Below are 16,629 nucleotides of genomic sequence, written 5' to 3'. Positions count from 1 at the left end.
TAAACTCCCGGGGTCCAGCATTTTGGTCCCCACAAAGCTTTCAGACCCCACAAATATAGTGGGCTCCCTGGTTTCAGGCACCACGAATATAGTAAAAGAAGCCCACACACACACACACACACACACACACACTCTCACACACACACACACACACACACACACACACACACACACACACACACACACACACACACACACACACACACACACACACACACACAAATTCCCGCAGCATTCATCTGTGGTACAGAACGTCAAAAAGCAATAGATAAACTCTCGAGCTTATCCACAGCATATATGCCCTTATTTCTTATATCTCTTTTATCAACATACTTTGTGAAAATTGTTGACAGTTTATATTAACTTCAGTGTCCATGGATCTTTGCTGATGACAGGCCTCTAAATAATGAGTGGGAGAGAAAGTTCCCCCCAACCCTTGTGCCTCTTGTGGAAAATACTCCCAGTGCTGACACCCAACAGTCAGGCTTCTTCAATGTCATTTCTCTGACAGTGGCCCTGAAGGTGTGGAGAATTTATCTGGCCATTAAAAAAAGTCCATGGAGGGGATTTACTTGAAACTACATTATGACTCACTGCGACCTTCATTAAGATATATACTGTATTAGCCTGTGTGTAGCCTCAGGAGTTACTCTTGGATTCTCTCATTATAGGAATGGCAGGAATATTCTCAGTGCTTGTTTTTTATTGTTGGGCCCAATGAGCTTTGAGAACAACTCTTCTCTTCAGTATAGCCAAAGGTTGCATTTGAAGAATGTGTAAAGAGGATATTAGAATATAGCCCTCAAATCTGTGCCTGAAAATCAAACTCATCTTCAAGGAAATCCTTTCTTCTCCCAGTCAGAATGCTACTAAGTATTGCAAAAACTGAAAATTGATTGAGATCTATTTTTACTTAACTATACATTATTGACAATGGGGGTTCTCCCTGAGAGCTGCAAATGTGAGTATAGTCTACCCTCTAAGCAGGCACTTGTTGAAAGGTACAGATCGATTGTTTGATGAGATTTACACCTATAAAGATGTCTACTTAGTTTTATCACCCATGTGAAAGAGATTTTTGTTACAGCTATTCACATACCAAGAAAAATGTATAAAAGAGTTTCCAGTAACATTTACATCATTTTGAATGAAGATTTCACAGTTAAACTGAGGCACATACATGTAGCCTTCATATGGGTGCGTTAATTGAACCCTGTCTGGAAATGTGATGATAATGAACCGCAATAAAGGTTAATATGCATGTATTTATTAGTCTGAATATAAGTGTCTTCAATTTGCCTAAATTATTATGAGACACGATCAATTACGTTGTCAAATGTTTAAGATGTTTTTAAATACTTTAATGTGTTTCTCTGTGCTTTCCTAACCTACATATGACTCTTCACACCTTGGACACCTGTATTATACTCTCAGGATTGCCAATGTATAGCTTGTGAAAAGCGACTATAAGTAAAATACTGTTAGGAGTTGTAAATGTAAATGTCCAGTTAAGCAACAACCACGGCTGCCGAAGCAAACACCAAAGTCGGGCCAACTCTGGTACTGGTTCCATTCAGGATAGTTGTTTCACCCCACATAAATTCTGAGGGATGTGAAAGTCTCAACCTGACAGAGAAAGAAGTGTTTTTTTGTTTTGTTTTTTCCTGGATTCCCTCATAACCTTAGTGAGAAAGTAATGGAAACTAATGTGACTGAAAGGTCAATGATACACAGCTTTTTTTGGGAAATGTGATAGATGTCACTAGCTCCTGAGTTGCAGCTTTGTTGCTTCAATCCTTTTTGTACTTGATCCTGTGTCTGTCTTTATTACCGTCTGTCTGTCTGTCTGTCTTTGGTACAAGTGAGCAATGTACCATGAAGAAAGAGATTATATCTGCAGGTGCAATCACAATGTATCCCATAGACATTATAGGCATATAATATGATACTACCCATGATACAACATGGCTGCATTGCTATTTTGCACGGATTCTAAAGCCATGTTTTGCACTCTGTTGTTAATAGCTACAGAGGAAACAGTAGAACGTCTCTAAGATGAAAATTGACATTTTGACTATACTCATGTCTGTGCCCAATGTCACAAGGACATACTGGATTGTTTCATTTCACATTCAGACAGTAAATATTAGAGCACTCCTGAGTGCAATTCCAAGTATGATGACAAGTTCGAACCCACCTACTTCAAAGAGGATAGTGAGGTGCAAAATTAGTTTATAACTGGCTGAGATAAACCGATTTACACTTTGCTGAACTGCAGAGCTGATGAACAGCAGTCAGAGGATATTAAATATGTCTGTCATAAAAATGGAATTGAAACCCAACCTTTGTTCTTACTTTCTCTGTTGCTTAAGGAAAGAAAATATATTGAATTTGGCCAGAAAGTAATTAATACATTTTGGGGCGTGAGGGGGATGCAAATCTTTCATAAAATTCTCTGTGCAATTGGGAAACCCCACTGATCAATAAAGAAGATTGTTTGGCTCCTCAGTTTGCCTTGTTGAAATTAACTCTGGTTAACAGAGAGACTCATGTCATTCCCTGAAGCAAAAGTCATTTTACAATTAACCTGGAAAAAAGGAATTCTGCAGTGCATCTCTAATGTCACAGTAATAATTGTAAATTTTTTCTCTTGATTTCTTCCCAGGCAATTTCGTTCCTTACCCCACTGGCAGTGATATTTGTGGTGAAGATAATTCAGAGGACGGACAAGACAGAAATCAAAGAGGCCTGTTTAGGTAAGTTGTTGCACATACTGCATTTGTTGGAGTTTTTTAATAACCACGAAATAGCCCTCTCTCGTTCTAATTTTCTCACTCTTTAATATTCATCTTTCCCAAGTTTAACCTGAAATTATGGGCTAATCGGTCACCTACAAGTACTTTATTGTTCAGATCTTTTAACACTGTGACCCCTGTTACAGTCAACATGGTAACACACAATTTTATCTTAATCACAGCAGCCATGAGTATTAACACCTTTTTAAAATTGCATGCTATTTGTTTAGCTCTAACACAGCATCTGGGCATTTCTCTCACACTGACTTTTCCTGTTTGCCATTTCCCGGGGGACAAGAGGCCTGCTGAGGCTTCGGCACTTGAGAGAGCATTAAGAAAGTTTAACACAAATCCAATTAAAGAGACAAACAGAGAGAGAGGGTGGTTCAGTGCATCGGTTTAGAGATTACAGTGCTGTTTCGAACTTAACCAGCCCATTGCTGCCTGCAGAGAAGCATTTCTACGAGCTGCACAGGAAAACAACATTGCACAGAAGTACAAAGAATAAAAGGGAGCCCATTATTCTGTCAGGTTTCTACATGATCATGGTTCTGAACATGTCTTTGAACCTCAAGACCTAATGAGCAAGAAAGTTGTTTTTCAGCTGGGTCTGCAGTTAAAACGTAGCTTATTTTTAACTACCCACCGACTTATTTATTTTTCATCCCATAATTTATTAAGTTCAAAGTTGTCCCTGAGGGTCCTCTAATTCTGAATTCATGAATCAAAATTTCAAACAGATATAATTGAGCTGGCATAAATTAAGGGTGTGAATGAGATTTTCACCCTTGTAATACCAGTGGGACTTGGTTTTGCTAATATAGTGCTTGTATTGTTTGATACAGTGCATTCTGTTATCACACCGCCTCTTTATTTTTCTTTGGAGTAAAAAGAACACAATGTTCTCTTTGTAGGATTGTCTAATAACCCTTTATCATTCCCAAACTCCTGCAGTCTAATTGCTTGATTATCTACCAGTCAGGATATAATGGGGCCATTTTGGAAGTTTGATTACATTTTCCAAAAGACTACACTCTGAGAATGACACAGAGATGGTTCTGCAGTGATTGTTGTAAATTTTGGTTACAAAGCATGAATAATGGCTTTATTGTGTACAGAGGGAGTAATCTTCCAGTTTGCGAGTCAATGAAAGAGTTTGTGTTGTCTCTGCATATTTGATCTAATGTGTCAAAGCTATAACCCTATAAATAAAGATGCTTAAAAAGATACTGTATATCTTTATATACAGTAATCAGCATGTGCAGTACTAAACAAATTGGCCCCTTCTCACCTGCCTTGTTAATGAATATAAAGCGTTAGAAGATTTGGACAGTAGCAGCTAACTTGGCATGTCTCACACATTCCTTTTCCTTTGAGAGATTTTGTTATAATCGAACAGTCTGCAGCAACTTGGCCAAAGCATTCAGAAGTTCAATAAGAAAAGCTTTGGTGATGTAATGGCAGCAACCCTGTTTTTACTCTATAGGTCTCTAATTTCCTGAAACAGTGCCTTAGTGCAAACACTAGTATTCTGGGGTGCAAGTGCATATGAATGTGACTAATTTGGGTGACCAGTGGCACAAGCACAATCCTAGCACAGCACAGACCAATTTAGCAAAGAGACTGACGCAGGTTGAATACGAACTCGGTATCAGCAAGTGCTTCAAGACTGGCCAATCACATCAGCACCTCTCACACCCTTTAAGAGTAGCAGAAGGGAGGCGAGTCCAGGCTAGAGTGGAGGCACAAAGTCGCAAGGCACAAATATGCAGTATGCCATGCTACTCTACAGCACCTCAGATATGCTCTTAGAGCAGGTGATGCCTCTTTTGTGATGCTACTCAATCTCACGTGTCAGAAACGGGCTCATTTGATGTTTTACAAACAAGCATAAGTGCAAACAAATCGACTGCCAAAACTGTGTCAGTGCTAATTGCGGCTTTGGGCCAGCACAAAACTTACTAATACTTTAATGTCCATGAGTAAACCTTCCAAGTCTAGACTATATGTGAGAGAATGCAGCTGCATACATGCTAGGCCTCCTCTTACTGAGTCAGATCTGACAAAGTGAACACATTAATGTCCCATTTTTGAACTGGTCAAATGGAACATGTATCATTTTGGGCTTTCATCTGATCTGCATAGGGTTTGCCCTAATTAACAAGCTGTTAAATAACACTGACACTGTGTTCCTCTCAGCAGCTCAGGAAGATAATATATTTGAGCACTGGCGACGTGGAGTGAATTCAATTGGCCTGCAGACTACTGGGATGAACCTATGAGGGCAGGCACTGTGGTTAATGATGAGCCCCGATGGTTTGCTTCATAGCTAATTAAATGAACTGTACGGTTACAGTGCAATTCCTACCTGTCAACCAACTGTAGTTCTCCTGTTTCCTATTATCAAAATTGAGCCGAATCAGTAATTGCTTCACAGTAAGATAGGCTCTAATTTTGTCACCACTACTGTAGGGATACTTTCTGGACTTTTTTCTCTATATTTAATATCTGATCGAGATTCGGCAGCATTAAACCTTATATGTGCACAGCTTTTCTTTCATTTTGGTGAGTATGTTTTTTACTAGCATGGCTCTATAGATCTGTCTGTTGGTCCACTCAATTTGTTCAATACCTTGGTTTATGACTAAATAGCTGCAAAACTCCATTCCCATTCTTATGAGCCCCTTCTGTACTTTGTGTTTGGTAATATTAAGCAAATGTTTGCTTGATAACTAACAAAACTCAGATGGTGAATATGACAAACATTATAACTGCATTAATGGAATGTGTGTGTCCATCTTCCTACTCCTCCAGCTGTGTCCCTGGCTCTCGCCCTGAATGGAGTCTTCACAAACACCATCAAGTTGATTGTTGGCAGGTATGCTAAACAAACTGAAGCACTTTACAGGCTCTGACAGTGACGCTAAATGTTAAGTTCTAGGCTCTGGAGATCACCTTTTTCAGCTTTGTCTTATTAGATTTATGGCCAATGAATTGTTTGACAAGTAAATGGAATTCTCTCTACTGATGACAAAAAAAACATCTTTTGGGTTGCTGCCGATTTCCAGACCCAGGCCAGATTATTTCCAGCGCTGTTTCCCAGATGGTCAAGTGAATGCGAAGATGCTGTGCACCGGGGAGCCAGATCTAGTCTCAGAGGGACGCAAGAGCTTCCCCAGCAGCCATTCCTCCTGTGAGTATTAGCCATCAGTCAAAGCAAATCACTGCCAGCACTTGCAACACGATGCCAAGAGATAAAAGAACTCACACTCTGACTCATTAAAACTGCATACAATCGTAGCTATTCACTGAGTTTGATCTTGATGCTCTGAGCAACATTTCACACAAGTAGAAAATGCTTACTGGTTGTTTACAAGGTGTTTACTTCACATCAAAGTGAAGCTCTTGTTGCTGTCCCTCTTGGAAGGTAATTGCACTATGTAGCAAGGAGTTATCATTCAATTTAAACACCCCAAGGCAGCTTGTTGAGATGCTTAGGGGTTTGGTTGATTTTGCATATTCAGTCTTGTTCAGTTGATGAATGAGTGAGTGTTGAATGCACACCTATCTGTTTCAGCTTCATCTGACTTCCTGCTTTTTTTTTCCAGCTATGCAGACCAAAGTGGGACACAGGACATTTTTTCAACCATATTGCTTTCTAAGCTGTTTTCGCTTCAGCGGCATGTTAAATAATTCACGTTTCTCTGTTGTCCAGCAGTTGAATGTTAAGTGGTATGCATGGAGTGTCTGCTGTGTTGAAGCAATATAGGGTGCATCAGGCATATAAAGACTGCTTTTAAGAAAATATCATTGAAAACATCATTTAGTGGCCTTGCTGCCACTGAACATAAAATATACCTGTGACTGCACGGCTTTGAAGTTTATTTTCTCTCTTGTTCTGGGGAAATGGGGGCATCAGAAAAGTCCACCAGCAATAAAATGCCTACAGTGGAATTACACTGAACCTCCTGTTATCTATTATGCAAAATGAAAAATATATATTTTTATATCCTCCAGTGAGCTGTACCCATATTTTGGCACACTTGATATTTATGTTTTTTGCTTTTGTTCAAAATTTTTTACATTTCCCCTCGAGATGCACATTCACAATTAAAAAGGTAATTATGTAGAATTCATAAGTACTGCAGGGGTGTGTAAATAAGCAAATGGTTGCATCCAACTGAAACATTTAACTGTCACAGGTTGAAAATAAGCGAAAATCCTTATGAATATCATTATGAATTTCATATTCTAATTAAACTGTTATTAAATGTTGCATGTGAGTTTAGACAGAAGTTGGGAGGCGGAGAGTGTATGTGTGTGCAAGAAACACAGTGCTTGGGAAATGGTTTATTAATGTTTTTCAATTGCCATCCTGCTGTGAGTGTGCATGCCTTGAATTACTCTATAAAAATCTTAAAATCAAACATGGGATTTATTGGTCTTTGTGTGTTACAATAAGATGGCAAATGAACATAATGGATTAGATGGTATGGGTATGGGTCAGAATTTTCATTGATGTTAAAAACAGCTGAAATTTCATGCTCCAGTTTGATTTTGAACTGTTGTTTTAGCATAATATTGAAGTTGCAAACTTACAGCTTCTCAGACACCTGATTTAAGAAAGAAATGCTTTGAAGTACTGGCTGAGTCCCATTAGAAATGGCAGAGAGGGACATTGCTCTGTAATTCACTGCAGCACTGTGTGTGGATTAAATTCATCTCCGTAGCAGCTCTAATAGCCTTATGTTCTTGCGCTGTGAGTAACAAAGTGATTGAGAGAACCGTGCAACGGGGACACAAAGAGCACCCGTACGCCGGCGCGTCTAGTAAGCAGAATAAATCAGATTTCCTGTCTGTGCCCCTTTTCACCAGGACAACGTTTGTTGGACCACGCATAAGTTACAGAGCTTTTAACCAGACAAATGTGCGTGAATGTAGCCTCATTCAAAGTGTCATCTGGACATAACGCAACATCACTTCTGGTTGGTATGAAGATCAAAAAACGGACTATATGCAAAGCAAACTGGTTTTACTTTTAGAGACTCTTGCCTCTCCAAATAGTATGCTAAATAATCTGCATGGTAAATATATAACCCAAACTAATCCATCAGAATCAGCTAGGACAAAACTATAAATACACATCCAACTTAAATTTGTGATGACAGCTATTTTTTAAAGCGCACAAACTATTATTACATTTCAAAATTTTTAAAGCCGCCCAGGTTCCCTGTGATTAGATTTATTTTCTTCACCCCACAGCACAGTAACCAAGTAACAGAAATCGGAGGAGACGGGTCCCAGAAAGAGAAAAACAAACAGATAAATACAAATTCCCCTGAACCCACTGCATTGATATACGCAGTGGTAAAGCAAGCAGGCACTAAAGCATTAGCTGTAAATTGTCTCCCTCTAATTCATATTCATCTCACCATCTCCCCCTGTGCATATTAAGCTATACGATCAATTAATAAGCACTTTTAAAAACCATCTGCCATCTTTACCATCTACATTCCCTCCATAACTTATACGAATCCCATGAGATGGACCAAATCACATCTTACTATCTAACTATCTATATTAAATTGGTCATAGCTTGGAATGTCTGTAATGTTAGTTCAGTATCTAGAGAGAACTGCACCTCTGCAAGTGTCCTCTCGTGTTTACTCAGGTACAATTCAGTGTATGTGGAGTGTGTGGAGAGTTTTAAAAATAGCTTGTGTAGGAATGCAGGAATTATAAAGTGCAAATAATGATAATTGTATGTTAATGGATGAAACAGCCTCGGCACCCAAGTGGTTGGTTAATATGCATTACTTCTGGTCAGAGGGATGTCCCATTGGTCCCTGAAGGGGTCAGAGGTCAGAACAGGAGGGAGAGAGAACGAGGAAGGCCGGGAGATGGAAAACATAACCACAGCTGACAGTGATTGGTTGGACACCTCATATCTGTGTGGGTCAGGTAGTTCAGTGACAGATATTTCATCAGAATTAAAGGGGACAAAGGTAGGGAGATGGATAGTACCGAAATTACTAGACTTTGCAGAGGCTTTGACCAGAGCATAACTCCACTCCTTCAATCTGCAGCCAAACCCTGTTGTTTGAAAGACAAAAATGTGTCCTCTGTGGGTTCACTTGTCAAAAACCAGACCAGGTTCAACAGAACCGCTCCTAATATACCGTGGTTTCCTTTTTTAACATACAGTCTGCTGTATGTCTCCTCTTACTACCCATTCCTTCATGCTTCTTAGCTCATCTTATTTACAAATCTTTTTTATTATATTTGCCCTTCTGTTGCCCAGCTAGGCTCCCTCACCACTGACCCCCGCCAAACCACCCCCGCCACCGCTCACCATACGTACACATTTCATGTGTACGTATGGGGAGCACCATCTTCATGGTGCTCCCTCAAAGTGATGCCCATCGGTAATGATGAAGCAACCAATGACTAGATGTTTATTTTTTCTAAATGTTCAGAAAATCAAGACTAAGAGTCTGCAGGCACAGTAACAGTTCTGTGAGGCTGTACGCATGCGCCTAGGCCATGCTTTTAGCTAAATGCTAATGACAGTATGCTTATGTACTCATGGTGTTGAGCATACTCAATGCTAACATGCTGTTATTTAGTGGGTACAATGTTTACCATGTTCACTCTCTTAGTTAAGCGTGCTAACATTTGCCAAATAACATTACGGCTGAGGCTGATGGTAATGTCATTAGTTTTACAAGGATATATTTTACATAAACTAAAGTATTGGACAAATTATAATTTTGACCTAATGATAGTACTAGTTGATAATACAGAGAATGACCAAAGTTATTATACTTCATCCTTAGGGAAACCCAAATGTCTGAACTAACTGTCATGGCAATCAATCTAACAGATGTTTAGAGATTTCATTCAAAACCCAAACCAAAATCCAGTGCAGGTATGTTAGTTTTGTATAAGAACAAACTGTGGGAAACCTTCAAGTATGTAAATCCACTGACCACTAAGTTATATCATTGGAATATATCATATTGCTCTACCACCACCGTTAGGCCCCGTCTGCATCTCCTGAACGTAGGCAACCGATTACATGAAAATATTACAGAAAACACAAAATGCATCAAATTTGGTGAAGATTAGATTAAAGACACAAGTGGTCACAGAAAATGGTAACATGTTTCTACAGAGGACAAAAAATATCAAAATCTTCATCAAAACTCTTCATGCTCTGTATGTTGACAACAATCAGTTTCCCCAAAATGCAAAGGAATTATTCTACTGTGTCTAGCTCCCTCAAAGCTAGTTACGCTGTACGTTACTCAGTATGACAACCTATTTTAGATAGAGTTAATACGGTGTGCCTCCATTGTCAGATATATGATATTTTTTCATACTCACCCAGTGAGAGGTTTGATAAGCGTTCATAATGCACCTACATACACATGGAATTACTGTTATTAATCACATTTTGTTCTGAAAGTTAAATTGACATACATCTTCCTTTTTTCCTGCCCCCTTTCTGAATCGTCGTCTCAATTCTGCCATGTTTACAGAAACCCCTCCATTTTCTTCTAAAAATTGCAATCAGACTTGGTTATTCTTCGCTTACAACTTCTGAACGAACCTTGAGCTTGTTTTGAAGATGAAAAACGCAATCACATTACACTCATCACTTTCATTAGGCGTCTTTGTTTATTCTCAATGGAATTACTTTTTAAGGCTTTTAAAATGCATGAAGTGGAGTCATTACCATGATGTTTTTTTCCTTTTGTTGGCCTCCTCTCTGTCCTGCTGGCCTTTCAGGGACTCCTATTGCCTCTCAGTGGTTATTGGATAGACCTAACATTCAGTGAATAACCTTACCGCTGCAACTATATTGGCTTATTTAATGCTAATTTTACATGTAGATGTGTGTTTGTGTGCCTCTTTGTGTGCATGTGGGAGACACATTCTAGCTGTCCCCACTCATGTATTATGCATATCACCAAAGCATTTCTCTTAGTGTAATCCTCACTGTGTCTCACTGTGTGCAAACATATTGGTCGCATGCATGTTTACTTTTACAATGCATAATTTTGCCTTATGATACCTTTAGTAATTCAAATGCAGTTTTGCTCGGATTAAATGGCAAATCTCTTCATATCTGTGTTACAGTTCAAAAGCAGGTCAACAGGCCAACAGAGGAACAAAATATTGTATATAGTTTGCATTTACAGGTACTTCATATTTTTCTGTTTTGATTACCACTAACACCTCTGTAGAGTCTGAAAACCAACCAGTCTAATAACTACTAATGACTTAGTTTTTCAATTGAAGATGCAGATACAGTAGTTACATACAGAACATATGCCCACAGTAATACTTTACAATCTTCACTGTGTGTTTGTCAGTCCAAAAACACTCTAATTTGCGCACAATGTACTGTAGCTGCGAGTGTGAGTGAATGAATGAGTTCACCCTCTGAGGGTTTGCTGACCTGCCCTTAGTGTTTCTCTGCCTTCCTCTCAATCTCCAAACTCCGCTGGATAAACTCCGGCTCCCATCACTCTGAATAAACAATGATAAGGCAGAATAGTGGTAATCTGGGTACCTGCTGGATCCAGAGCTTTGTTTCGTATGCTGTCATCACAGAGAAATAAACCGGGTGATGATTTTGGGTCCATCACATCAATACAGAAAAAGAGAAGAAACAAAGTTGGCAAAACACATAGGGCAATATACATAATAGTCATGTAGTATATATGAAATTGCACATAGGGATTAATAAGTAAGTGTTATTCTGTCAGTGTTACAAAACTGCAGTTAATGCATTAATGATTAGGGATCAGCTCTGCCAAAACTGTAAAAAGGTGTCTTGGAAATGTGTCATGTGAAATGTGTCGTCATGTAAAACTGCTGTGAGTTTTCCCCAAGTTAAAATGTTCAGTCAGCAGAATGGGTCTATGGTTCAAGGATAATTTAGTCCTGTCTTTCCAAATGAGTAATGTAATCGTCTTAGCTATGGTTGGAACTATTACAATGAATGGTGTGAGCTGCTATGTGATTGGAAATGTGGAGAGTTCGCTCAGAGGTGAGATGGATGGGCAATGAAGGATGATAGGCTAAGGGGTCAATTTTATATAAATTTTATATTTTCCTTGCTCTCCATATGAATTGCTTTAACCAGCTAAATGTATCAATTTGATTAATCCAGCCCTTGGTGAATTTAGTTTAAACTGTTAAGAGGAACCCACTCTCCAAACTTAATCACACCACCTAAAACGCCGTCTGGTTTCTAGTGGCTGAAGTTGTATAGGCCACCCAAGGGGGCCATACAGTCAGCAATATGAGCATTTAATTAACACCAGATATAGCCTGTTCTAGGCCTGTACAGGTGCTGTTCAGACTCACTATTATACTGTTTTTAGCCATGCTAGGGGCGTAGCTCTCACCACTTTGGTCCAGAATAAAAATATCTAACCAACTATTCGATAGATTGCCATGAAATTATACAGTGACATTCATGATCACCAGAGGATGAACCCTGCTGACTTTGGCAATCCCCTTACCTTTTCTCTAGCACCAACATCAGGTTGACAGTTTGGGCAAATGGGATACCTTAACAACCACTGGATGCTACAGATATTGAAGGTCGCTCGAGGATAAGTTCAAATGATCCCCCGACTTTTCATCTAGTGCCATCATCAATATTTTGGTTTATGACACTGTGAACATATTAACATTGTGAGAGAATTTAGCTCAAAGCACCACTGTGCCTGAACCCCTAGCTGCTATGGCTGAAGGCTCTTTGACTTATCTTTTAAACTTTTTTTCGACCATCTAATGTCAGTACGTTCAGTTCAGTTCACCACCACCCTACCTTGCAACTTACAGGACTTTAAGGATCTGCTGCCAGCGTCTTGGTGCCGGACACCACAGGACACCCTCAGAGGTTTTATTATGTCCATGCGTCAGCAGGAAGTGCTGGCCATAATGTTTTGACTAATCAGTGTACATTGATATGTACACTGATGAGCATACAACAAGAAAACATATAAAATCATACCCCACACATACCCATGTGGAATCCAACCAAAATCCCATGCTAGATTCATTCCTGCTAAAGAGTTCAATATAGGGGTACATTTTACAGTTAAAATGTAATCAAGAGAACTAATTTATATCAATAATTTCCTAGGTGGGTAATACTATATGACTAGTTTTTATTAAAAGCCCAGCATATACCAGCCATCCAATATAGTGGTGTAAATTGCGTAATGGAAAATGCTGAGTTTTTAATGGAGCCAGCTCTTGCTCCCTGACAGCAGGACAAGCACTGAGACACCTGGACTTTCTGCCTCTGCCTTCTTTTTCACTATCCTTCCTCTCTATCTACAGGCTACACACGTGTCCCATCGTCCTTAGTATTCTTGGCTGGTTTGTGGGTTGAGTGACAAATGGGCAGCTGATGTGTGCTCTTTGGTCCTCCGCAGCAGTAAACTATGACCCCTCTCAACACCACATTTTGTGGCTCCATGACACAACCTTTAATTCATACAATTAGACTGCTGCTGTTTCTCTTACACCGACCACCATCATCTAAAACACTGCCCCCCTTCAGCAGAGCACGACCAACAGTTCAGTCACATTTGTTCTTTGGACAGGGGTATAGTTTTCACTGTGACCTCAATTTGTCAGGCCATTGGAGGGCCTATGTACATAGTACATAGGCCCTCCAATGGCCTGAATATAGTGTATCAACACTAATCTACTAATCTTGAGATGTGGTATCATTTGGGACTTACATAGTCCCCTCTTATCTTTGTTAAGCAGTGTTTTTGCCTAAGAACCAGTCACTGGGAACCAAATTTTTTTCTGTGTATTGGCTCAGGGATGCACACTGATGCCACATACAAGAGAATGCACATTACTAAATAAGTCTCCTCGAGCGTGTGGATTTTGCCTTGTACATGTGTAGATGTGGCTGTCTGTTTTGCCTTCACCTTCTCTGCGCCTGTCGCACACAGTGAATTTAGTGTGGAATTATTTGCCCGACAGACTGAAGTTTCATCCCTCAATGATCTTACCTGCGATTGGGTGGCAATGGCAGGTCTTCATTATGTTTCTCCTTCTGAAATGTTTTCTTATCACACTATAGTTGTTTATTTTATTTTCATCCTCACCTGTTACACTTGTCATCATGCAGTGTGATATACTTTTACAAGACAGTCCCTTGACAATGTTCGCATTTTATATCTACTGATGAACAAGAGGATTAGTCACAGAGATGATGAGAGTTTATAATCTGAATGCTGAATATAATGTTTAATCTTGACCCCCTTTTCTTCTCTCGCTTTGGCTGCCCACTTCTCTGCCTGCTAGTTGCATTCTCTGGTCTTGGCTTCACCTCCTTCTACCTGGCAGGGAAGCTGCAGTGTTTCACAGATCAGGGTCGAGGACGTAGCTGGCGTCTCTGTGCTATGGTGCTGCCTCTCTACAGCGCTATGATGATTGCACTGTCCCGGACCTGCGACTACAAACACCATTGGCAAGGTCCGTCTAACATCTCAGACACAATACACATGAATATGATTTTCCTTCATTAATCAAAATTACTGTCAAATAAATGCTGTGTATTCTTAACGTATACAATGTTAAATCTGCTTGTGTCAGCCTGAGAAGGATTGCTTTGCGGAAGTCTGTTTCAATCAAACTTTTATAATTATTATATAGATAATTTATAAAGCAAACTCAGGGTGATACTCATTTCAAACAGCTGCACTGCTTTAATCACACAAATTTTTAACTTAATCAGCATGGCTGACAAATTGAGGAAGTGCCCCAAAACATAAGAATGTGCAGTGAATCAGGCTGAGCAGTGTGCTTATTTGCCCAGCAGACTGAAAAATGTGTCTTATAAGACTGTTTTCTGTCAGCTATAGCAGAATAACAGGTTTTGATTTCCTGAAACTGCCTCAGATGACAGTGAGGTAGCATTTAATTCAGCAGCCTGGGAAGAAAATTATAATTTCAAGCTTCAGTTTTTCATATCTGTTCTGAAAGAACTGGAGGGAGATTTGGAGAGGAGGGAATGCATATGTAGGTGGGAAATGGGAGAGAATATGTGGAAAAATGATGACAGTTCTGTCATATGGTGTTAATTAGTTTCAGACAGCCACATGGTGAGCAGAGCAGCTACAAAACAGACAACTATTTTAACAACCAGGATTTATTAACATCTAAAGCACAACACACACAGTAGTTACAGGCAAGCTGACCACTAACTGAGTGCTCTTAGTATTTCTTAGCTCTTCGCATACTCTTCTCCTCTCTCCCCTCAGTCTGCTGGGAGATCCGCAATAGCACAGCCCATTAAACTTGAGGGGCCCCAATCTGCACTGAGTGTAAACACAAGCTGGAAACCCCCATTAGCTTAGCTGCTGAGCCATGCTTGATAGATACTAATATTCTCACCATCCCTTTGCACTTTGGAGGTGCACTTTGTCCTCCAGGGAGAAAAGCTGGCCTTCCAATCACTGTCTCAATGAGGCCACCAATATATATTGTACTAATATATTGCATTAAATCCCAGTCTATTAAATTCAGTTGACAGGAGTCGTGGGGAAGCTCATGCATTGTAAAGTTTTTGAAAGGTGGAAATCAATGTTATACTATATTTGATTTCACCCAGAAGGAGTCAATAAAGGGAGACCTATGGAAAAATATAATTTTGATATTATGGAAGCCTCTACTTCAACTGCCCCAGCCAACAGCTGGCCATGTCGTTTTGATCTATTCCCAGCAATATAGGCTTAATATTCAGCATGGCAGTGTGATATTATATGATGATGTAATGTGGCTTAAAGGGGGCCCGGTACAATACAAAACTGTTCAGCACAGATGACAAAATGACAGAGACAGGGACAAAGTGTTCAATAGAAGAAAAGTGATTCATTGCTATGCCTTTCAGTTTACTTTCATCAACCTCTAAACTAACCAGGCATGACCAATGCTCAATGAAACACTAAAGCACATACAGTAATGCTTAATCAACTGTGTTCATTCTAAGAGCAGGCGTTATTTATCTGCCTCCACACAGGCTAAAATTAAATATAGATGCATACCTTAAAATATATGTGTTTTTGTGACTCTGCAGACGCCTTTGTTGGAGGAGTGATAGGGTTGCTGTTTGCGTACATCTGCTACCGCCAACACTACCCACCCTTTCTGCACATGGACTGTCACCTGCCTTATGCTAGTCTGGCTGCCGCTGCCTACACACCCTCGCATCCCCAAGACGACCCGCAGCCCACTGACAATGCCACCACCCTTCCCCTGGAGGGCTTGACTGAAGGGCCAGTATGACTAGTGGCCACCACTGAGAGTCCCTCCAACACCCTCACCAAGCCACTGAGCCCACCTCCCCATTCCCAGTGACTGACTGGCTCTTGTGTACATTCCAGTGGAAAGTAATTCACCTCACCCATCTCAACTCTGTTACACCCAGTCTTGGTGACACCTGCATTCTTTTTTGTTTATTTTTTTTGTATCTGGTTGTTGCTCAGTGGCTGTGAAAGTCTATATTTAGATGTGATGTGTGAAGGGGACCTACGAATATGGGCCATCACCACTGAGAGGGAAGAGAGAAAGAACATGTTGGACACAAGTCTTATTAATGGCTGTGAAGGAAGATGAAAATATTGCCAGTTTAAGATAGTGTTTTGCTTAATAAGCGATGTGGCTGGCAGCTTGTTTTATGCTGGAGTGTATTTAATGTTTGGCTGTTAAGGGATTCGGACAGCAAGTAGGGGGTACCCGAGAAATCCCAAGAAATGTCACAGCAATCAAACCATGAAATCAAACTAAT

At 40.0% G+C, this 16,629-nt stretch overlaps 1 protein-coding gene across 1 annotated transcript in view; it reads left to right on the top strand.

The window, feature by feature from the left end:
• plpp4 (phospholipid phosphatase 4) overlaps window positions 1–16,127 on the top strand; it is a 45,337-nt gene extending 29,210 nt beyond the window's left edge. The window contains exons 3-7 of the mRNA XM_040139804.1: window positions 2,666–2,756; window positions 5,610–5,673; window positions 5,864–5,988; window positions 14,145–14,315; window positions 15,919–16,127. Of these exons, the coding sequence (XP_039995738.1) occupies window positions 2,666–2,756; window positions 5,610–5,673; window positions 5,864–5,988; window positions 14,145–14,315; window positions 15,919–16,127 (660 nt within the window). The remainder of the gene's footprint in view (window positions 1–2,665; window positions 2,757–5,609; window positions 5,674–5,863; window positions 5,989–14,144; window positions 14,316–15,918) is intronic.
• The last annotated feature ends 502 nt before the right edge of the window (window positions 16,128–16,629 follow it).

This window comes from Xiphias gladius, chromosome 11, assembly GCF_016859285.1.
Source record: "Xiphias gladius isolate SHS-SW01 ecotype Sanya breed wild chromosome 11, ASM1685928v1, whole genome shotgun sequence".
Classification (NCBI taxonomy): Eukaryota; Metazoa; Chordata; class Actinopteri; order Istiophoriformes; family Xiphiidae; genus Xiphias; species Xiphias gladius.
Note: the sequence above shows the minus strand (reverse complement) of the source record. Positions and strands in the feature narration are given on the sequence as shown.